Genomic DNA, 24775 nt, shown 5'->3' with positions numbered 1-24775 from the left:
CTATGTAAAAAAAGAAACATATAAAAAAAGATCTGGACAGATCCATACCAAACTGTTAACAATGGTTATCTTGAAGAATGAAAAGGATCTGACAGACATTTTCCTTTTCTACTCCATAATATGCATATTTTGCACATATAAAAATAATATATTTGCATGTGAAAAAGAACAATTTCCTTAATATGTAAAGTGCTTTTGTAAATCAATTTTAAAAAGAGGAATACTTAGAAAAAAGGGAGGTGGAGTCTGAAGACTTTAAACAGCTATTTCATGAGGAAAAGAATACGTACAGACATAGATATAGATATAAAATAGAGTCCTGGTGGCATAATGGTTAAGAGCTCAGCTGCTAACCAAGAGCTTGGCAGTTCAAATCCACCAGTTGCTCCTTGAAAACCCTATGGGAGAGTTCTACTCTGTCCTATAGGGTTGCTATGAGTCAGAATCAACTTGAAAGCAACAGGTTTGGTTTTTTTTTTGGTTATATAAAAAAATAGCCAATTAAAGAAAAGATGCTCAAGCTTGCTCAGAATTTTAAAAATCAAGAACTGCAATTTGGTAAAGGGTATACGGAAACAGTCATTCTCATATACTCAATGGTGTGTAAATTTCTTAGCAAGAAAATTTGGTACTGAATATAAAACTTAAAATGCATATACCCTTTTAACCCAGGAATTCTACTTTAAGGACTTCATCCCTGAAATACTAGCATGCATACAGAATGATGTAGGAACAGAGATTTTGTTACAGCATTGACCACAATAACTAAAGCTAGATATAACTTGTGTCTATCAACAGAGGAAAAGTTAAATAAATCATAGCATAATTATACAATAAGATATTACTAGGCAACAATTGAGAATTAGATGTGTCTGTATGCACTGATGGAGCCCTGGTGGTGCAATGGTTAAGTGCTCAATTGCTAACTGAAAGGTCAGCCATTCGAAACCGCCAGCTGCTCTGCAGGAGAAAAGACCTGACAATCTGCTCCCATAAAGATTACCCCAAAACCAAACCCAGTGCCGTCAAGTTGATTCCGACTCATAGCGACCGTACAGGACAGAGTAGAACCGCCCCATAGAGTTTCCAAGGAGTGCCTGGTGGACTCGAACTGCCAATCCTTTGGTTAGCAGCCGTAGCACTTAACCACTATGCCACCAGTGTTTCCCCATAAAGATTACATATTAGGAAATCCTATGGGGTGGTTCCACTCTGTCATATAGGGTTGCTTTGAGTTGGAATGGATTTGACAGGACACAATAACAACATACGTACTGATATGAAATGACATAAATGTATGATTAACTGAAAGAAAGCAGCTGCAGAATAGTACATACAATATAATCTAATTTCTGCAAGGTTAAAAAGGATATTCTGATCACTGAACAATTTAGCAGGTTTAAAATAGATTCTGAGATTTCCTTCAGGTCAAATGTAGTACCAGGGATCAGATTTAACCTCCTTCCTAAAACAACTTAAAAAATGAGACAAATGATATAACAGTTTACAAACAAAGGACATCAGGAAGCACAAGAAAGTGATCCCGGAGAGGAAACAAAAAGCTAGCCAATGACTGCCCTAGCTTACCACCTGGAGAGATTTTTCTAGGCAAACAGAGGGGACACCCAGGCAGAGCACAGCAGCTCCCTGAGCTGAGGACAATGGAGCTGAAAGTCTAGCAAGACTTTAGCCAAGGCAGCTGGAGTCTGCAGGACAGAGTACCAGACAGAGGAAGCAGCACAGAGACAGAAATTCAAAGATGTGCAGAGGGTACCTCTTGAATATTTAGCTGAATACTGATCAGTCCATATGAGTGATGAAACTAGGTAAGACCAAGAAAATAACTACCCGAAAGGATTAGTACTCACACAGGAGTTCACACAGGGCTACAGCAGCTTGTATGCCCACAAGGCAGACTGGAAGAACTTCTGAATTCACAGAAATCAGGCAGACTTCAGAAGGGTATTGCCTGAGTAGTGGGGAAAATTAGCCCTAGAAAAACAGCTGTTCTGATCCTACCTAGCAAAGCTTTAATGCAAGCCTTGAAAGGATGAACTGATTTCAAACAACATAACTGAAATTCAAAACAAAGCTCAATGTTATTTACAAAAATGTAAAAATATCCAGCACATAGTCAATAAAAAATGACCAGGCATGCAAAGATGCAGAATAATCACTAGCCATACAAAGAAGAAAAAAGTACAACCCATAATAAGGTGACAAAAGAATCAATTAATCAAAACCAACTCAGAAATGACACAGATGATTCAATTAATAGATAAGGATATTAAAACAGATATAACTGCATTTCACATGCTCAACAAGCTAGAAAACAGGCTAAGACAGGCTGTTGAACAGTGACATGGAAAATATAATCAACTTCTCAAGATGAAAACTACATCTCCAGGTGGAATTAACACTGTAAAAGAAACAAACGATGAACTTGAAAACAGCAATAGAAACTATCCAAAATGTAAAACACAGAGAAAAAAGTACAGAGCAACAAAAAGGACAGAGCATCAATGAGCTGTGAGTCAACTTTAACTGGCCTAATACAGCTGTAATTAAGCTCCCACAGGAGAGGAGACTAGGGAGAGGGGGATATATTTGAAGATATAATGGTCACAATTTTCCAAATTTAATAAAAACTATAAACCCTCAGATCTAAGAAGTTCAATGAACCCTAAGAATAAGAAACAAAGAAAACCACATGAAGTCACATCCTCATCAAGTTGCTTGAAATCAGTGATACAAAATTTTTAAAGCATCAAGAGAAAAAATACACATTATGTAAAGACCAAAGAATGATAGCAGATTTCTTGTTGGAAACAATGCAAGCTAGAAGACAGTGGAACAATATCTCTAATGAAAGAAAATTCACTGTAAAATTTATATCTAGTGAAACTACCTTTCAAAAACAAAGACAGAATTTTGTTGAGATTATTACTCTAAAAATACTTCCAAAGTCATTTAACATTAAAAGAAGATATCCTGTAACATTAAAAGATATTTTAATATCTGGAGGAAAAAATGGTATAAAAACAAACCAACTAAATCAATACCAAAAGATGCTATATACTATAAAAATATTTTGGTTTTAAGATATAATAATAAATACACTTAGAAATTTCTGAGAAGCCAGCCAGATTCAACCAAAAACAAACTCTACAGAGGAGTTTCTTTTCAAAATAAAAAATCCTGAGGCTCATAGATCAAAAAATAAGTAGTAGGAATTATGTATATGATTACATACAAATAAATGCATTCACAGTGAATACTTATTTCTTGCTGAGGATGTAAAACACAAAATATTTTTTGCATTATAAAAGCGTACTTTACAAATACTTCCCTTCTATAAGTGATTTATTTAGATATTTTTAATATTAATGACATGTTATACTTATCTAACATAAAATTATTTTATTGAATATTTTGTGTGACAAGGTACGAGTAATACATTAGGAGCCCTGCAGACTGAAGAACAATCAGAAAGGAAGCTTAAAACATCACTGAAATGATATGGGAAATAAATCATCTCACAAAATGATACAGAAAACCATTTATCTCATAAAACTGCAAGGTAAGCTTTAGCTCTAAAATAACTCTTTAATACATCATCCAAAACACACAAAAAAAATCTAAAATAAGGACAAATACAGAAATATTAGAATCCCAAAGGTCCAATCCATCTTCTCCTTATCTATTTGACAAAATGAAGGTATTTTTAAAACTTAAACTTTCAATAACAAATACCTTACTAAAGATGAGCGATCGTGCTTATAAAAACATAACGCTTGTTTTTAAGAACATTTTACCTTCCGGTGTGGGTTTGTCTTGAGGGAGATCTGGCATATTTTCATCCAAAAGGTCTGCTAAGGATTGAGAATTTGCCAGCAGCTTCTGATAAGACATGGCAAATTCCTCATACTGTTTATGTCTATCTTCACTTAGCTCCCCTTTAGAATGTAGAATCCGTCTGTTAAAAAAATGATAAAATAATCTGATAGTATTATCAAAATAGATTTGACCATGTATTGTTACATCAGTTGTATTCTATAAAATTATGATTTTATCACACAAACTTAGCACAATTTTCACTAACTTTCACTTATTTTTACTATCTAACATTTTCAAGATGTATCTGAAAATTAAAATTTGTATAATCAAATTCACCTAAACAATTTTAACACTGGTTCCTCAAATATGAGGTTGGATTAACAATCATGCCTGCAGTAATATCACATTTAACAATAAAACACTAAATAATTAAAAACCATTAAGAATTTTTTTATACCCACATTTCCCTGACAGTTACCAAAATATTCAATGCAATTAAATAGAAGTTGGTTTAGAAAAAACAAGCTATAGTAAGGAAGCTTTTTTAAAAACATCTATGAAACAAACTTTCACAATGATTTGAATCAAAATTATCTTTTGCAAAAGCCTGCTTTCAAATGTCTTACAGATAGTCAATTCTCTTTACCGTGCAAAAAAAAACCAAACCCACTGCTGTTGAGTCAATTCCGACTCGGAGCGACCCCCCAGGGTTTCCAAGGCTATAAATCTCTATATAAGCAGACTGCCACATCTTTCTCCTACAGAGCTGCTGGTGGTTTCAAGCCATGGGTGGTTTCAAACCTCCAACCTCTCAGTTAGCAGTTGATCATTTTAACCACCACATTGTGCAAAGATTGGTTATTTATCCATTTAACAAATATTTACAGAGCAACCCACTTATGCAAGACCGGGCCATTCTGAGGAGTAGAGGGTTCAACTACTCTTCAACTCTACAAACCATACACCAATAAACCACCTATAGTTAGAAATTTCAAACTACTGAAAAACTTCAAAATGTGTAGTCAAATAAAAACCTTCCTACACTAGTGTAAATGGTTAAGACTCTGATAGTTGGATTCATTTTTTTCTATACTATTATGTGATGGTATAATATTTGAGGTTTATAAACCCTAACGCAAACACAATATAGGTTTCAAAAAGTCAATTATAAATTTTAAATTAAATCATTTTCAAAAACCGTATTTGCAAGTTTTTTTTTTATTCCTTGCCAAAATTTGAGTTTTCTTATGAACCATAAAGAAAATGAGTTAAAGTTATTACTATTTTTTGTGGTAAGATATCTTCTTAAAAGTTACAAAAATAAAGTTGAAAAATCGTACGTGCACTTATCCTTCCATACTTATTTGGAAGAATTTCAAATAAAATTTCAAACTTTGCCATCTTACCCCATTTCCACCAATAAAAGTTTTTGTTTAAATGCCTAACACTCCAAATAATAAAATTTTACATTTTGGAAAAATCAGTTCCCATTACAAGCACGAGATAGATCAATGCATAGATCAGTTACAGTCTTTTTTTTTAATAAATGAAAAATCTTCATTTTTTTTACAATTTAAATATACATTAGACAGCAACTAACAGATCGGTAAAATGCCAAAATAGTTTAATGTTGTTGTTGTTAGGTGCCGTCAGTTCTGACTCATAGTGACCCTATGTACAACAGAACAAAAACACTGCCCAGTCCTGCGCCATCCTCACAACAGTAGTTTGGTTTAACAGCTAACCATATTAACCATTAAGCCAAATGCACTGCTGTCAAGTCAGTGCCAACTCACAGCGACCCTACAGGACAGAATAGAACTGCTCCATGGGGTTTCCAAGGAGCAGCTGGTGGATTTGAACTGCAGACCTCTTGGTTAGCAGCTGAGCTCTACTAATCCAGGATAAGAGTGTTTCTCTAAAAACACTGTCAGTACAGAAAAGATAATTTTTTCTCTTCAAACATTTATTTCAGACTAATTTTACCAGCAAAAACAAAAACAGTAAGTTTTATGAATGACTTGTAAAACTTAAAACAAAAACCCAAAGTATTTTGAAATGTTCACACCCATGAAAGAAACTACTGACACTACTTTGAATGAGCCTGCTAGAACTTTTAATCAGAAGTTCTAATACAAGTCATTTTTAAGCTAAAAAAAAAAAACTATTAACATTCAATAGGTAAAAATCAATGATCCAAATATATAATGCTCAAAAGTAGGCTACTCTAAAATGCTCTGCAATGTTAACAAAAGTGTTAAGTGATAAAAATTGATATTCTGAAGCAAATTATATTAGAAGGGATAACAATGGTTCTATGGGATATCAAAACCTCTGACCACTAAGATGCAACATTATTTCAGTACTTGTAAACAAACTGGAAAATATCTCAGAATAAAATAACCAGGAACTTTATTTCTCCAGCAAGTTTGAAATTCTGGACATCTGGAGAACATCCCATTTATTAACATATACAATACTCACTAAGGATTTCCGACACATAAGCAGTAGCAAGTAGATGACTATTTATCAGAACAGAAAGCGAACTGTCCGGTAGTATCAACCTCACTTTACAATACTTGCCTAGGACTTTGCACTTCATCAATTAAAAATGACTTAATTCTATGATAGTTTCATATGTATTCGTTTCAGTTATCCAGTCTTACTGGAAGCAAATTAAAACTTTAATGCTTCAAAGACACTTCTTGCCCTCCTGAATCTCAATCCCATGATCAAATTTTTAAACGGCACCAATTTACCTAACTATAAGGAATATGTACTTAGGTTACTACTTGGTGTCAACAGTCCTCAGAAAAAAAGTTTAGATTTTGGTTGGTTTCTTTTTAATCATATTTTATACTGCGTACTTTATCAGCAGGACTGGATACCAATGAAAAGAAACTATAAAAGTTCTGTTATATACAGAACTTACGTAGGCACACATATTTTCAATATACATTTACTGAGTATCTGGCTAAATTCACAGCGTGAAGTAAAACTATGGGGGTGGGGATACAAAAAGAGAATTTTCACACTTTAAGCAGAGAAATAACCCATCAAAGGCACTCGAACATTCAAAACCCCAATCATTTAAATGTTATAAAGATGAAACCTTTTAAAATGAATATACTATGCATATAAGTTTTTGTGAGTCTATGAAGCTCATAGAAAAACATTTTCAGTTTGATTAAATTTTTTAGAAAAAATATAAGCACAACTCTTCACCCAGGGATTGGACTATGGGATAGGAAATGATACTGGTGAAGAATGAGCTTCTTGGATCAAGTAGACACATTAGACTATGTAGGCAGCTCCTGTCTGCAGAGGAGATGAGAGGGCAGATGGGATCAAAAGCTGGCCGAATGGACAGTAAAGAGAGAGTGGAGAGAGCAGCGTGCTGTCTCATTAGAGGGAGAGCAACTAGGAGTATATAGCAAGATGTATGTAAGTTTTTGCATGAGAGACTGACTTGATTTGTAAACTTTCACTTAAAGCATAATAAAAATTAAAATATATATATATATAAGCAAAATCAATTTGAAGATGTGATACATCACATACATATCGTTTTAATTACAATCTGGTCAGAAATACATCTATTATATAAAGTAAAGCTGAACTGAAGCCATTCTTTCAAGAATGTCATAATCAGAGGTCAGCTTATTTCTTCTGTAAAGGACTAAATAGTAAATATTTTAGGCTTTGTGGGCCATATGGTCTTTGTCACAACTACTCGACCATAATGATATAGCACAAAAGTGACCCTAGAGAATACATAAACAAATGAATGTGGCTATGTTCCAATAAATCTTTATTTCTGGACATGGAAATCTAAACTTCAAATGATTTTCATGTTTCACGAAATAATCTTTTGATTTTTTTCAACCATTAAAAAGGTTATATTACCATGGTTAGCTCACAGGCTGTTTAAAAACTAGTGGTGGGCCTAACATGGTCCACAGGCCTGTAGTGTGCCAAAAAAACCAAACCCACTGCCGTCGAGTCGATTCCAACTCATAGCGACCCTATAGGACAGAGCAGAACCGCCCCATAGAGTTTCCAAGGAGCACCTGGCAGATTTGAACTGCTGACCTCTTGGTTAGCAGCCGTAGCACTTAACCACTACGCCACCAGGGTTTCCAGTGTGCCAATGCCTATCATAAATAACCAGAGTTAACTGAATCGGTATTACTGTTTAATGTCATACAAACTAGTTCACTCCTTCCATAGTATCACTGCACAAACGAAGGTACAAGTACCATTTAAAAAAAAAATCAATAAAGACAATATTAATTCATGCTTATTCATCATAATAAAAATGCATGAGAACAGACCTCCTTTATCTAATACATGTGAGGCATCACAGCCTAGAAGCATCCCTAAGGTACATCAATTCTTGATTTGAGGAGTATTCTTTGTATTACTAATTTAGTATGTAAAACTGACAGAAAATATTAATCAAATAGTCCATTCTTGAATCAAGCATTATATCTCAAAAAACTTTTTAAATCATTAATGCCTCAAAAAATTCTAGTATTGAGATACATTTTTTATTCCATTTTTATCGCTATTTCTTTTATTTTACGTATCGTTTGTCATTTTAAAAAATTTTACTGTTTACTTTGTCATTAAAAAAAAATTTTAAAACAAGCTATCAAAGTTTAAGAAGTTTACTTTAACACACCAATTTTCAAGATCATAAAACGGCACAAAGGGGAATTCTCATTCAAACGTCTTTCAGAAGAACTAAGTAGGCAATGTAACAGCTAACTAAGTTTGTGCTAGACTGCTAACATAAAGGTTGGCTGTTCGAATCTGCCCAGTAGTACCAGGCTATCTGCTTCCATTAAGATTACAGCCAAGAAAACCCATGCAACAGTCCTGCTCTGTAACAAATGAGGTCACCATGAGTTTGAATCAACTCAACAGCAAACCACAAAAATATTTACTGACCACTTAACAATGTGCCAAACAGTTACTAAGGGCTTTTATGCATATAAATTCACTATATCCTTCAGACATACCTCAGAGGTAGAGTACTATCATTATCCATATTTTACAGGTTAGAAAAATGAAGCGCAAAGATGTTTGATAACTTGTCCAAGCTTTATAGGCCAAGTAAAATGACAGATCTAAGATTTGAACCCAAACAATGTGGCTCCAGAGTCTATGCTCTTAACTACTGGATTATGCTGCCTTTTAAAGTAAAATTAGCCACTTTGGATCATATATTGACATTAGAATGTCTCTTAAATGTATATATCAAAGGCAAGTTTCCCAACTGAGGTGCTTATTTTATATTCTTTTTGGTTACTTCTTCTGTCTAGATTTGACTTTATAAACACTGAGTGGCTACCATGTTTACAAAAAAAAAAAAAGATACCTTAAAAACAAGTAAAGCGATTAAATGCAGATAATGATGGGTACTACGTAACATGTGAAAAGTACAACACAAGGAGGTAGAAAAGACTGCTGGACAATTTGTGAAAGAACTGACGGCTGTTACGCTAGGCAAGCCCTTTAATCCCAATATCAGTTCTACTGTCTTCAAAATATAGGTATTCCTTTCAAGGTACTGTAGCATCAGTTAAGATTATGAATGTGAATACACTATGTAAATGTACAGAGGTATTTCATGGGGGGGGGACCCCAAAGCCCACTGGAGAAAAAGCAAGAACTTCAATGCCAAGTTACTATTTCCATCTTCAATTATCCAAATTAAAAAAGAAAACCTTGGCAAGAACACAGAAAAGCCATTTTAGCTTTGACCTTCTGCAGTCATGCAACACAGACCACATGCCCAAAATCTTAAAAACAGTAATCATGAAGATGACCCAAGAAAAACTACTAGGTTTTACTTTTCATCTTTTTAAGCACTCTGTCAAATTTTCATGAAAATTTGCTTCAGAATTAAATTTTCTTTTGGTTTCACTTTCACTTAAAATTATTTTGGTTAAAAAAACCCACAACTGTTGCCGTCAAGTTGATTCTCACTTAGCATGGCCCTATAGGACAGAGTAGAACTGCACAAAGGGTTTCCAAGGAGTGGCTGATGGATTCGAACTGCCAATCTTTTGGTTAGCAATTGAGCTCTTAACCGCTGTGCTACCAGGGCTTGGGTATTTTATAGCCTTGTGAAAAGACACTAGAAGAATTTAGGCATTTTTTAATCACTCTTCAAAATTATCATTAGGCTAAAATATGCAAAAGCATTCAAGTAAGTTTAAAAAAGAGGTAAACAAGTCTACATGGCGGCAGTTCATCTGAAAAATTAGGATTTTAGATGTGTTTAAGCCTAACAAAAAGTCAAAAGAATAACAAGACAGCTATAAAACCTAATATATTTTAAGGTCATAGGTAGAAAAGAATGCATCTGAAACAAAAGCCCAAAAGACAGCGAAGTGTGTGGAAACCACGGAGCAAAACCAAAGGAACTAGAGGTATGTAGCCTGGAGAAGATGAAAGGGAAACATCTTGGCAGTCTACAAATATCTGAGGATTATTATGGTAATAAAAGAGAGACTCATTCTATGTCAGTTTTTCACAAACTATCTGCGGTAAAGGACAAATTTTTCCCCAAATTGTTGAAGCCATTTTTGTAAAATACAGTAACACATCATGGAAATGTAAAATTGCTATAAAAATGCCTAAATTCTTAACAGCAATCTCTGTACTTCACTATGAGCAGGTAAACAATTCATGGACCCCCTCCCCTACTTTGAGTAGCTTTATTATACACTGTACCAGAAAAATGAACTACATCAAAGGGAACTACTTTATGAGGAGTTAAATTTCAGTCGGATTACGAAGAATTCCTAGCAAAAAGGTGTGTCCATCACTGGAATGGCTCAAAGGCCCCAAGCTCCTTTGTAGGTATATTTAGAGGAAGAATTTCATCTGTCAGATAATCTGTAAAATAGATTCCTGCATTGGAATTAAATCACTGTAGAATCCCCGTAATCTCTAAGGTTCTATGATGCCAGCCAAAAGCAAAAAACAGAAAGAAAAGAAAAACACAAAACTCCTGAAGTAGCCAATAAAAACCATTCTATGCATACTTGTAATATCGGCTGTGATGTACTAGAGTAGAATGTATATGGGAAATGTACCATGAAAACAGCAAAGCAGTATGTAAATCATAATTTAAAAAACCCTTTGCTATCGAGTTGATTCCAACTCACAGCAACCCGACAGGACAGGGTAGAACTGCCCCATTGGTTTCCAGGGAGCGGCTGGTGGATTCAAACTGCTGACCTTTTGGTTAGCAGCCGAACTCTTAACCACTATACCACGAGGGCTCCAAATTATAATTAAGAAACCTTAAATACGTGAGAATTATTAGAAGACCACCATATTCCTTTTTAATCCATTAAATCCATTATTCACTATATAAATACATTGAGGCTGTGCCTTCGAAGTTTAAAACAATCCTTGCTCTTCAACAGCACAAAAGAGGATGACACTCGTTTCTCTTTTTCTTTTTCTTTAAAGAATCATTGATGAACACCATTGTTATCTTAAATTCTCACCTCTAAGTAACCTTCAGCCACCAGAGTTTAGCCATATAGTCTCTCCACCTATCCTGACTCTATCCTAACTGTATGACTTGCACACACTATTATTCTCTTCTAGTTAAGTCAATCACCTTTCAGTGGGAACCACTTAAACCAGAGCTCCCCCAGTGCACTAAATGGAAAAAAAAAAGGATACTTCCCCGTACCAATTCCTGAACAATAGCAATTTCAGATCCTAAACCACGCAAACTTCAACAGTTGCAAAGTACCCAGCCAAATACTACTGCTGTTCGTCCTTTCTGCACCTCTTTAGCCCTCCTCCAAATTCACCCTCCATAAAAGTTGACCTAATGCTCACACACTACATCAACTTCTATCTCGTTGATTCTTCCGAGGTACAGATGTTACACGGTAGTCTACAATATATTAATCAAAGTTGACCCCTAAATCAGGTATCTTCACTAGTTACCACAGGTACAGTACATTATTCCTTTAGAATTTTAAAGTTGATGCCCCCAGGAAAAAGAATCCTGTAAATGCACTTTACATAGTTGCATTTAAGAAAATTTTTCACAACTAATTTTGTGCACAATTTTGCAAAATTCTGATCAGAAATACTAAGAATGATTCAGTTTCTTAAGAAGAGCAAGTTTCGACAGTGACATCAATAAATTGAAATACAAAACAATGAAAGCAAACCTGTTATAGAAGGAACATCAAGACACACAGAAAAATAATAGTAGGTATGTTAAAGTGACAGAAAAAGAAAATTTACTACTCAGTATTAAGGAGTTTTTAAAATCACAGGAAGAAAACACATCCACAAAGTAAAGTCACCATATACTTGCCAGGTTTCCTTTAAAATCAGAAACAAATTCTATTGTAGACTCACATTTAAACATGAGTACTTAGAAAATTAAACTTAGAAATTTTCCTGGAATGTTAAGAAATCACCTGCAACGAGCCCTTTTCCATAAGTTCTTTCAGTGGCATGAAGACTTTAAAATTTTTTAAGCATGAGCTCCAAAATAAATTCTCAATTCTGAGAAACATTTGAAAATCACCTGTTTTGTCTCTCAGTGTTCTGTAGCTCCCTGTGGTCCCTTTTCAGGTGTTTGGTCAAAGACGTAAAGTATTCTTTTAAAAGATTCTGGAAAGGCTGTTGTTTCTCTGGACTAATTATCTCACTAGGAGGAAAACTCAAATTAAACTTCTCTGCAGCACCCTTTACTTTCCTTGGTACGAGTCCAGCAATATCATCTCCACAGTGTCGACAAAAACTAATCACCACAGAAACATGAGTATGGGATTCTCGATCAGCATTAATAATATTTTTTAGCTGTTCATAGATTAAGGAAAGACCTTCCTTGTCAGTGAAAATTCCAACTATCGTCAATTCTGCAATGAAACGCAAATCAGTTCTTAACTTGGTAATGTTAGGTGTTTTCTCCTCTTTCCTTGCTTCAAAATGTTTTTTCCAAACCTGAAGAAGTGATGGGGCAAAGTCTGCGTAACGCTGGTGAAAGAGAGAACATAAGTGCACAGCACAATTCACATCGGATATTTTTAGCTTTGCCTCCACAATAGAAGCTACAGCTTCTGCAATGTATTTGCTTAAATTTAAACCATTAAAATCATGGGACAAGGAGTCTCTCTGTTGTTCCGTAATAGTTTTTAGTTTCTTGACAAAAGCAGTATTCTTCTTCAAACTTGAGTCTAGACGACTAAAGAAATTTTCCTCTGGTCGGTTGTCTGGAGCATTTTGGTTTTTGCTACGAAGTTCCTTCCTTAACTGGTGTCGTTCCCAAGCTTCCTGATGAAGCTGAAGGGATTCCTCTTTCTCTCTATATAAAAGACAAACAAACAAGTAAATAAAATACCTTGCATACTCTGAAGCCTCACTGACAAACCCCGTAAGAGTGAAAGCCAATGAAAAAGTAATTACATAAGCATCAAAACCCAAGAATAAAAGATGCAAAAGGCACTTGACTAATTTCAAAGACATTTCATTAATGACTTAAGATAACGCGAGTCCAGTATATTGATAATACAAAATGGGGTAGAGCAGAGAATTTTGAATAACTACATTAAAATTAAAAATAATTCTGCCAATTAGCAAGCTAAATGGATAAAATACATGATACTTAATATAAAAAATACAAAATAATATGCCTGAGGATATAAAACAGACAAAGCACTAGGCAAACAGAGAAAAAAAAAGCCCACAAAACACTGCTTTAATTAAAAAATATGCATTATAAAAGAATATATTAAAAACATTTTGAAATGTTAGGTTTGATTTTTCTATTCTTGGCATTAAGCCAAGCTTTTGGTAAGTACCTAGCTAGGTTTGGGGTCTTAAAATTCAAACACGATTTAGAAAATTTGGAAAGAAACCAGAAGAGAACTATCACATTAAAGTCCTTTAATAAGAAGCTAATAAACCTAGTTTATCCTGAAAAGAATAGTTAAAAATAAATCTACCTATATTTCCTCTAAAAAGATGAAAAAAAATTTAAATTACAGATGTAGTAAAATAACCTGAGCAGGACACCAACAAAAAGAACATCGAAGAGGAAATCACCAAATCAATACCATTTACAGTAGCCCCTAAGAAGATAAAGTACTTAGGAATAAATCTTACCAGAGATGTAAAAGACCTATACAAAAAAAATCTACAAGACACTACTGAAAGAAACCAAAACAGACCTACATAAGTGAAAAAACATTCCTTGCTCATGGATAGGAAGACATACCAAAAAAACCAAAACCAAACCCAGTGCCGTCGAGTTGATTGTAAAAATGTCTATTCTACCAAAAGCCATCTATAGATAAAAAAAAAAAAAAAATTGCAATTCCAATCCAAATTCCAATGACATTTTTTAATGAGATGGAGAAACAAATCACCAACTTTATAAGGAAGGGAAAGAGGCCCCAGATAAGTAAAGCATCACTGAAAAAGAAGAACAAAGTGGGAGGCCTCACTTTACCTGATTTTAGAACCTATTATACCGCCACAGTAGTCCAAACAGCCTGGTACTGGTACAACAACAGATACATAGACCAGTGGAACAGAATTGACAGCCCAGATACAAATCCATTAACATATGAGCAGCTGATATTTGGCAAAGGCCCAAAGTCAGTTAAATGCAGAAAAGACAGTCTCTTTAACAAATGGTGCTGGCATAGTTGGATATTCATCTGCAAAAAAAATGAAACAAGACCTATACCTCACACATGCACAAAAACTAACTCAAAATGGATCAAAGACCTAAATATAAAATCTAAAACAATAAAGGTCATAGAAGAAAAAACAGGGACAATGCTAGGAGCCCTAATACATGGCATAAACAGTACACAACAAATTACTAACGATGCACAAACACAAGAAACTAGATAACTGGGAGCTCCTAAAAATCAAACACCGATACTCATCCAAAGAGTTCACCAAAAGAGTAAAAAGATTACCTAAAGACTAGGAAAAAGTTTTTAGCTATGACATTTCCAATCAGCACCTGATCTCTAAAATCTACATGATACTGTAAAAACTCAACTACAAAATGACAAATAACCCAATTAAAAAATGGGGAAAGGATATGAATAGACACTTCACTAAAGAAGACATTCAGGTAGCTAACAGATACGTGAGGAAATGCTCACAATCATTAGCCATTAGAGAAATGCAGATCAAAACTAAAATGAGATTCCATCTCACTCAAACAAGGCTGGCATTAATCAAAAAACACAAAATAATAAATGTCGGAGAGGTTGTCGAGAGACTGAACACTTAGACACTGCTGGTGGGAATGTAAAATGGTACAACCACTGTGGAAATCAATTTGGTGCTTCCTTAAAAAGCTAGAAATAGAACTACCATATGATCCAGCAATCCTACTCCTTCGAATATATCTTAGAGAAGTAAGAGCCTTTATGCGGAGATATATGCACACCCATGATCACTGCAGCAGTGTTTACAATAGCAAAAAGACGAAAGCAACCAAGGAGCCCATCAACGGATGAACAGATAAATTATGGTATATTCACACAGTGGAATACTACACATCGATAAAGAACAATGATGAATCCTTGAAACATTTCATAACATGGAGGAATCTGGAAGGCATTATGCTGAGTGAAATGAGGCAATTGCAAAGGGACAAATATCATATGAGACTACTACTAGAAGAACTCGAAAAATAGTTTAAACAGAGAAGAAAATATTCTTTGATGGTTACGAGGTGGGGGAGAGAGGGAGAGAGGCAGAGGTGTGTTCACTAATTAAGTAGTGGAAAAGAACTATTGCAGATGAAAGGAGAGACAACACACAATACAGGAGAGGTCAGCAAAACTGGACTAAACCAAAAGCAAAGAAGCTTCCTGAATAAACTGAACACTTCAAAGGCCAGCATAGCAGGGGTGGGGGTTTGGGGACCATGGTTTCAAGGGACATCTAGGTCAACTGGCATAATAAAATCTATTAAGAAAACATTCTGCATCCCACTTTGGAGAGTGGCGTCTGGAGTCTTAAATGCTAGCAAGCGGCCATCTAAGATGCATCAATTGGTCTCAACCCATCTGGAGGAAAGGAAAATGAAGAAAACCAAAGACGCAAGGTAATCATGAGCCCAAGAGACAGAACCAAAACCAAACCAAACCCAGTGCCATCAAGTCGATTCCGACTCATAGTGACCCTATAGGACAGAGTAGAACTGCCCCAAAGAGTTTCCAAGGAGCACCTGGAGGATTCAAACTGCTGACCCTTTGGTTTGCAACCATAGCACTTAATCACTACGCCACCAGGGTTTCCAAGAGACAGGAAGGGCCACATAAATCAGAGACTACATCAGCCTGAGACCAGAAGAACTAGGTGGTGCCCAGCTACAACCCATGACTGCCCTGACAGGGAACACGAAAGGGAACCCTTGAGAAAAGAGAACCCTTGAGGGAGCAGGAGAACAGTGGGATGCAGACCTCAAATTCTCATAAAAAGACCAGACTTAATGGTCTGAGACTAGACGGTCCCCGGAGGTCATGGTCCCCAGACCTTCTGTTAACCCAAGACAGGAACCATTCCCAAAGCCAACTCTTTTGACAGGGATTGGACTGGGCTATAGGATAGAAAATGATACTGGTGAGAAGTGAGCTCCTTGGATCAAGTAGACATATTAGACTATGTGGGCAGCTCCTGTCTAGACGGGAGATGAGAGGGCAGAGGGGGTCAGAAGCTGGCTGAGTGGACACGAAAATAGAGTGGAGAGAAGGAGTGTGCTGTCTCATTAAAGGGAGAGCAACTAGGAGTATACAGCAAGGTGTATATAAACTTTTGTATGAGAGACTGACGATTTGTAAACTTTCACTTAAAGCACAATAAAAATTTTTTTAAAAAATAATAACTTGAGTGGGGGTGGGAGGGTGGGGGCTAAACAATTTGACTTTGAGGTTTCTGAGGTATCAGAACATGTAACTCTAAAACAAATACCTAGAAAAGTAGATTTTTATCCTTCTGAAAAAACCATCCCTGAGTTGCATTATAATTCTGTGATTTTCCACTACAAGCTATAAGTTAATGGAAAAGTTGTATTCGTCACTGGGAATATGGACATTTGAGTATCTCCTGTAAATCTCCCAGTCACAAACACTGGATTACCAGTGAGAGTACATTTTAGGAAAACACAACCCATTATGTATATGCATTGAATAACTCAATTTTCACCTATATTAAAGACACTTTTAGTATAATGTTAAAGATAGTATACATAATAAATATTTACTCATGAACTAATATGATGCTTTAAAATACTCCTGGGTGGTGCAAATGGTTAAGCGCATAGCTACTAATGGAAAGGGTGGTGGTTCAAATTCACCCAGTGGTGCCTCAGAAAAAAGGCCTGGCGGTCTACTTCCAAAACGTCAGACCACTGAAAATCCTATGTACAATTCTACTCTGAAACACATGGGGTTGCCATAAAGTTGGAATCGATTTGATAGCAAATGGTTTGTTTCTTTTTTTGGTTAAAATATTCCATGGATAATTGTTGAAACTGGATAATGAATACAGATTAGGAAGGGGATGGGTGCATTTTTGCCTATGTTTGAAATTTTCATGATAAAAAGTTGAGGTTTTGGAGATTTTTCTTTTAAAGCTCTTTTGTATAGGAGGAGAAAAAGTGAGCAAAAGTTATTACGAAATTGAATATTCTTGTAAATTTAAAATATAAAATAAGCAAAAAACTCCCCGGAATAACGGTTCTGAGTATTCCCAAATTAACCACTATATAACCTTTCAGACTGAAGGATCCAGCTCTTCACTAAAAACAGAGGTACTAATGAAGAACTTTGGTGAGAAATCAGGTGGCTGTTCTAGAGATCTATGAAAATTCAAGTTTGCAAACAGCTTTCTAAATTACAGATATGAAAAGGAGAGTTCATGCTATTCAACAAGTCATTTTTTCTACATCCTGTTATTCTCCTTGTGAAGACTATCTTGTTTTTTTTACTAGCTCATTATATTAACTGTAGAGATTAACAAAGTTAAAAATACAGTGGGAGGCGTTACAGAATTGTGCTTAAGGACAAAGATTTTAGAGCAGACCAACCTAGATTCAAATCTCAGCAGCTCCACTGTTCACCATGACCTTAGGCAAGACACTTAACTACTTTAAGCCTCAGTTTACTAATCTGTAAAACAAGGATCATAAAACTTACCTCATTAGGACTGTTTTAAGGATGTATGCTGATATACTTTGTACAACGCCTGGCACATCATAAGAAATCAACAAACAGTAGTTATTAAGAACTAGATTTTCAACTTAAAAGGATGAAGTACTACCATACCATGAAAAAAAAATTTTCTTTATAAAAATTTAGATTACCCTAGGCCAATGGGGTTATATTTATTAAAAAGTATTTATTAAACAGCATCACCAACACGATTATTTAATTTAAATAACTAAAATATCTTTAAGTATACCTCTAGTCACCAAAACTAACAAGTAAAATATTTCCAACTCTCAAGGAGCTGCACCTAGAAAGTTTTATTTCAAATTTTTTCCCAAAATACTCCAATCTTGCTATTGCTTCACACCAATAATTAAAACGCATTTTCTTACTTCAACTGAGCAGCTTCTTCTTCTTGCTGACGTTTTGCCTGTTCTTCTTGCTTCTTTCTCTCTTCCTCTTCATGTTTCTGTTTTTCTTCTTCCTCTTTCTTCTTTAATTCTTCCTCTGCCTTCACCTTTTCTTCTTCTTTTTTCTTGCGTTCCTTGTCTTCTTTTTTTCTTTTATCTTCTTCCAGCTTCTTCTTTTTATCTTCGGGGACCTTAATAACCTCCTTCTTGGCAGTAAGCTTGATATCATCTTTTGGTTTCTCCCTGCTGCTCACTGGCCGTCTTTCACTGCAGTCCTTTTCCTTGTTGTTTAGCAAAGATTCTTTTTCTTCCATATTTGCTGGCTTTTTACGCTCAGCTGGCATTATGTTACCCAAGACAATCTATAAAAGTAAAAAAAAAAAGTCAGTATTGTAAATGCAGTGACCTTTTATTTAATGATGTGACAGTATTTTTTAAACAGGATATATTAATGTAACTTGGCAACTGTGAGAAATAAATGTATGCAAAATAGATACTATTTCGGTGATAAAAAATTAATTGGTCACATTGCACGTTCTCTCGTTACTAGTTACGCATATGTCTAAGCAAATCTTTTTTTTACTTTTTATAACAGAAAATTCAAACACATACAAAAGTAGAGAGCACAGCATAAAGAACCTCCATGTACCCACCACCCAGATATAACCATCATCAACTCCAAAACACTGTCATTTAATCATAAATATTTCAGTATATATGAGAATATCCTCAATCAGTTTTAACCCATGTTTTATAACTGTTAAGAGACACTGGTCCAGTATTTCATACAATATTCAATAGACGTATTTAAGCTATAGAATGGGAGCATAAATGAGTTCTTATGTCCTATAAACTACTGAATAAAATAGAGGACTCACAAATTTCACCTCATTGCTTTAACCTTATTATCAAACTTTCAATGTAAAAGCTGTTAACTCTCTTAAATTAGACTAGACCTTTAATGTCTTTATTAGTATTAATCCAAATCATTTCATGAAAATAATGATTATAAAATCTATAAATTCTGTTCTACACCTGCCAATGCAAGAGCTACTACTAGCCCAGGCTTTCTTAACCTTGGTACTAATGATATTTTGGACTGGCTAATTTTTTGTTGGGGGGTGCCGTTCTATGCATTTTGGGATGTTTAGCAGCATCCTAGCTTCTGTCAAGTAGATGCCAGTAGTGGCCATCCCACCTCCCACTTTTGACAAACCAAAAATGACTCAAGACACTGCCAAATGTCTCCCGTGGAGCAAAATCACCCAGGAGTGAAAATCACTGCACTGGTCAAATGTGGCTATTTAATAGCCACATTTAAAATTTAATTATAATTAAATACAATTTAAAATTCAGTTCTTCAGACCCTATCCATATTTTAAGTGCTCAATGCCACACTGGCTAGCAGCTACCACACTGGGCAGGACAGATACAGAACATTTCACCACCACAGGAAGTTCTACCAGACAGCATTTATCTGTAGTAATGGCTCTATACAGTTAACTGGAAATAACCTCAGAAACAAAAAATTTCCCCAGCATGATTTTTTTCTAAAAATATATTTCTCTAAACTCAGAAAAACTAGTTTTGTGATGTAATTTCTTTCCTGGACAGTGTTTCATGTTTTAACTCCTAAATCATCTGAAAATTGTACACAAGAAAATCAAAACACTTTCTGTTAAAGAAGTATTTAAAAAAAAACCAAACCCATTGCTGTCAAATCGATTTCCACTCATAGCGACCCTATAGGACAAGGCAGAGCTCTCTCATAGGGTTTCCAAGGAGCAGCTGGTGGATTTGAACTGCTGACCTTTTGGTCAGCAGCCGAGTTCTTAACCTCTGCATCACCAGGGCTCCTTAAGAAGTACAGGATTACCTAAACTTCCTAGTTTTTATTAAAGCTAAAGATATACATGGTATTCTTAGGTATTTTCAAATACAGGTTTTACATCACTGCGGCAAAACTAGGTTAGCAAACAAAACATGTGCAATAATAAATACTTTTAAACACACAAAGAACTTACTTCAGCACTGTTATAAAATGTTATCAGAGAAAGACAACCTAGGCCAGTAGGAGAATTTTAAGTAATTTTTGGAGGCACATGCCACACTCTGTACCTTCTCTCAGCCACCTCTTCCTTCCCCTTTTTCTCTTTTACTCTCTTATTCTCCTCCACTTCCATGTTCTATGCATTCATTTTGACAATGACACCTAAAGGCTTTAGTTAACCCCACTGGTGGAACTCAGAACAAAAAAACAAAAAAATAGGCTGTTAATCCTGTTTAAAAAATCATTTCAAAATGTGGAAATACATAACTTATTTATGTGCCAAGAAAGTATTTACATTTACATTATCTAAAAATTTAGTTATCAATTCTTACACATCCTCAATTAAGTAAAAAAAAAATACCCACCTTTAATGTGAAAAATATGGTCATGCCCTAAAAATCAGCAAACCTTTTAACAAATAACACTAACAGCTACCGCTCATCAGCACTGTGCTAGACATTTACTTACATTATCTCATTTAATACTAAAATCTTTATGAAGTGGGTATTATTTTCCCTATATTATAAATGAGTAAGCTGAGACTGGACCAAGTAACTTGACCAAGGCCTCCACAGCTAAAGACAGAGCTGAAATTTGAACTCACATTCTTAACCAAAGTTAAGAATCCTAAGGGCACCAAATTGTGAGTTGGAAGGCTTGATCATAGATCCTAACTATGACAAATTATAGAATTATGAATCTTGGGGTAGAAAGAGTCCCCTAATAATTAATGGTTAAGCAGTTTTTACATAATGTCTTTAACTTTTCCCAGATTCTGGCTGAAAAGCACGAGGACAAGATAGCACCTAAGTAAGCACAATCTTATTTAGGGATATTCGTCATTACGTGCAAAAAATTAAAATAATAATACAGAATTTGTACTTTCTGATGTGAAGCATCAACAAGTGAATTTTAGGGTTACAAGTAATTACAGTTCTCAGACAATATAAAAAATGGCATCAAAATTTATGTTTTATTATGAAGATAAAATGAAATCTTATCAAAGTTATTTTTTAAATTTTAAAAAGAAATTAGCTTGGAATCTGACAAATTCATAAAGGATCACTCACCATTTATTAGCTCAAAAGAGTCTCCCCCAAAGCTTTGTGACTCTATAGTATTCATTTACTTAATAAATTTTTATCTCAAATACCTACTACATGAAATAAACTCTAGTAGGCATTCATGATAATCGAGAACATGATAAAACACAAAGAGATTCTCAATAAGGCCCTTACATCTTGATATTGCTGTCTTCCTTGAATGATGTCATGCCTACATTATAAGCATATACTTGGCTAAATTTCAGTGAACAAGAAATATGACAAAAATCTAAAGGTTCACGTAGGGGCAGTATGTAACATGTGAAACTAACATGGGCTTTGGAGTCAGACAGACTTTAAGTTTGCATCCCAAACTAGCTATGGAAATTGAGCACCTTAATTTCTCTAAGTTTGTTGTTGTTGTGTGCCATGGAGTCAGTTCCAACACAGAAACCCTATAGGACAGAGCAGAACTGCCCCATAGGGCTTCCAGGGAGCAGCTGGTGGATTCGAACTGCCGACCTTTTGGTTAGCTGCCTGAGCTCTTAACCACTTTGCCACCAGGGCTCCCCAAGTCTATTTATTCATCAACAAATGGAAATATTTTTTTATCTTATAGAGGTCTTGATATAATAAAGTTTCTAGCATAGCAGACAGCATGAGGAAGCACTCAACAAATGCTGATTCTCTTTCACACCAAAAAAATACCAAACCCACTGCCATCGAGTAGATTGCCACTCATAGCAACCCTATAGAACACTGAAAAGTTATTTTAGAGTTAGAAAACCCATTAGGCTTCATCCATTCTGATTCTCTATTTCTACTCTGAGGTAGCAGCAGCAGAGTGATCTGTCCAAGATTACACAAATAGTGTGCGGGCTGGGCCAAGACTCACTGTCCAGTGCTCTTTTCCACTATATAACCTGACTTTAATATTTAGGAAACAAAATCTACAAATGACATAATTCAGATCACTACATATGTATACTAAGAAAATTTTAAAAATTAAGCTGAACATTAAATTAGGCTTAATTTAATGCTCAACTTAATTACTTAATACAATGCTAAAACTCTTTAATAATAAATTCATGCTTCAATAAACAGTCAAAGACTTTATCTAAGGTGTTTCAAAAAGTTTGTCAAGTAAAAACCAGAACGTTAAACAGATTTTATCTCAAAATAATCAAGGTAAAAATCAGTGCTCTTTACATTAGAATATGATAGCTCTAACAAGGTATTTTACCGAGTTAAGTAAAATTATGTTCAGACACCTCTGAAAAGGAAACCATGCTTTAAAACGCCCTTCTTAGCTCCCAAATGTGCCCTGGTGGAGCACTTGGGCTGTATATTTTATATGGTATTCTAAATATACATTGAAGTTACCAGTGAAATTATCTTACTGGTAAAAGAGGTACCAACAGAGTGGAGGGGTAGGTTTAAGGGGATATTTCCCTTTTAAAGAGTCTCCTTTGCATGAACCGTATGGATTATGTATGAAATCACTACAGAGTGAGAGAATAGTGTTTTACCTTTTAATCTCGTATTAGTCCAAATGTTCTAACTAAAGGGCAGAACCACACAGGAGCATTATTTCCCAGTTTTTAACTTTAGTCTTTGAAGAATGTCCTTAGAACAAAAAGAGACTCATTCAAAGTTTTTACAAATTCCACCAGAGTTCAAAAATGGTTTTCTTGAGGTGTCATGCAATTTTTATGAACCACTGAAAACTATGATAAATGAAAAGGGTGGGTGATAGTTTTACTTTGATCTGAAGCGCTACTATTTTTAAGAGTTGATGGTCCGGCCAGTCCAGTGACTACCCCTGGAGCCTTTAAGCTGGCTCTGCTTTGCCAATCTGGACACCGAATAGCCTATGATCATCTCCTTAGTCCAACAGTACTAACAAGAGAGTACCTGAAGCCTTGGAATGAAGGCAAAGCAAAGAATCAACCAGCCTTGTGATCAAATGGAAATAAACTAAATGACCCGGGTCCACCATCCTCACATACACCAAAACCCCTTCCCCTACACACACATCTCCCACCAACCCCTGCTTCCTCCACATTCCTGTATCAAACACACTTCCCCGCTACAACTTCCCTTCCTACGGCCACCCACGGGTGACCTTCGCAGACCATCCTTGCCCCAACCCCAACTTCTCACCCACACTCCCTTCACCACGGAAGACTCACCGCTAGTCTTCCTACTCTACATCTTCCCACACACTCGCCCTCCCCACTTCCTCGCCCTCGCTTCCCTCCCAGCTCTCCCAGAGCTTTCCCCAACCTCCCCTCGCTCTACTCCACGCCCCCAAACACCTTCACCCCGCCACAGAAGGCTCCCCGCCTCCAGTTCCGAGGCCCGGCCCAGGCGTGTGGGGCAGGCACCTCCTCTACCGCCCCTCAAGCCTGCCCCGAGCCGGATGGATGGGAGCCTCCGGGAGAGGGGTCTGAAGAGGACGACGCCGGACCAGCGGTCCCTCTACTGCTCCCCACCCCAGGAGAGCTGGGGTGCGGAGTCGCCCCTTGGGTCCCTCAGGGAGTAGGGGTCCAGGCCGGAGTCCCCCAGCCCCGCTTCCTCCCGATCGTTGGAGCGGAGGGGAAGGAGGTTCCCCGGGACTCACCTCGAGCCTGTTGTCAACATTAGCCCCGGGTTTCCCAGCACCAACTCCAGCGCTCGGGCTCTCCCCTCCCCTCCCCCCACCTATCTCGCACCCGAGGACCCGCCTTCCCTCAGCTCCCCCTCCTCCCTCCGCCCGACGGCCCTCCCGCCCGCCACTCACCAGCGCGGCCGAGCTGCGGGTGGGGGCGGGGCGGAGGGAGGCCGAAAGGAAGAGGCTGTCTGAGCGATTGCCAGATTGCAAAACAGTCCGAATCCCCCATCCCTCGGCATGCCAATGCCCTCAGGTTGGCTCTGCGGTGGCTGTTCCAGAGCAACGGCTCATGTAAGTGTGAGCCACTTAACGGCTGGTTCAAGGAGGAGCGAATTTTTCAGACAGGCAGCCAATGGGGCAGCCACTACTAACACCTCAGGCCAGGGCCCCGACAGCGGGGAGGAGTGTTCTGAGTACCGGAGGCAGGAAGTGGATTGGTCACTAGGAAAGGGAAAGCGCCCGAACTGGAGGTGCGCAGGCGCAGACACTGGAGGGAGGGGAACGAGAATGGGGTGGGGCGGAGCTAGCAGGAGGTAAGAAGGGGCGGGGGG

General features: G+C 36.6%; 1 protein-coding gene across 2 annotated transcripts in view; it reads right to left on the bottom strand.

Moving 5' to 3' along the window:
* UPF2 (UPF2 regulator of nonsense mediated mRNA decay) overlaps positions 1–24269 on the bottom strand; it is a 138648-nt gene extending 114379 nt beyond the window's left edge. For both annotated transcript variants that reach the window (XM_049885059.1, XM_049885061.1), the window contains exons 1-4: positions 24195–24269; positions 18461–18840; positions 12416–13195; positions 3816–3976 (exon numbers count right to left, since the gene is read on the bottom strand). In XM_049885059.1, coding sequence (XP_049741016.1) covers positions 3816–3976; positions 12416–13195; positions 18461–18822 — 1303 coding nt within the window. In that variant the 5' untranslated portion in view covers positions 18823–18840; positions 24195–24269. The remainder of the gene's footprint in view (positions 1–3815; positions 3977–12415; positions 13196–18460; positions 18841–24194) is intronic.
* Positions 24270–24775: the final 506 nt, after the last annotated feature.

The sequence above is a fragment of the Elephas maximus genome, chromosome 4, assembly GCF_024166365.1.
Source record: "Elephas maximus indicus isolate mEleMax1 chromosome 4, mEleMax1 primary haplotype, whole genome shotgun sequence".
Taxonomy (NCBI): domain Eukaryota; kingdom Metazoa; phylum Chordata; class Mammalia; order Proboscidea; family Elephantidae; genus Elephas; species Elephas maximus.
The sequence above is the reverse complement of the archived record's forward strand: the minus strand, read 5'-3'. Positions and strand labels throughout refer to the sequence as shown.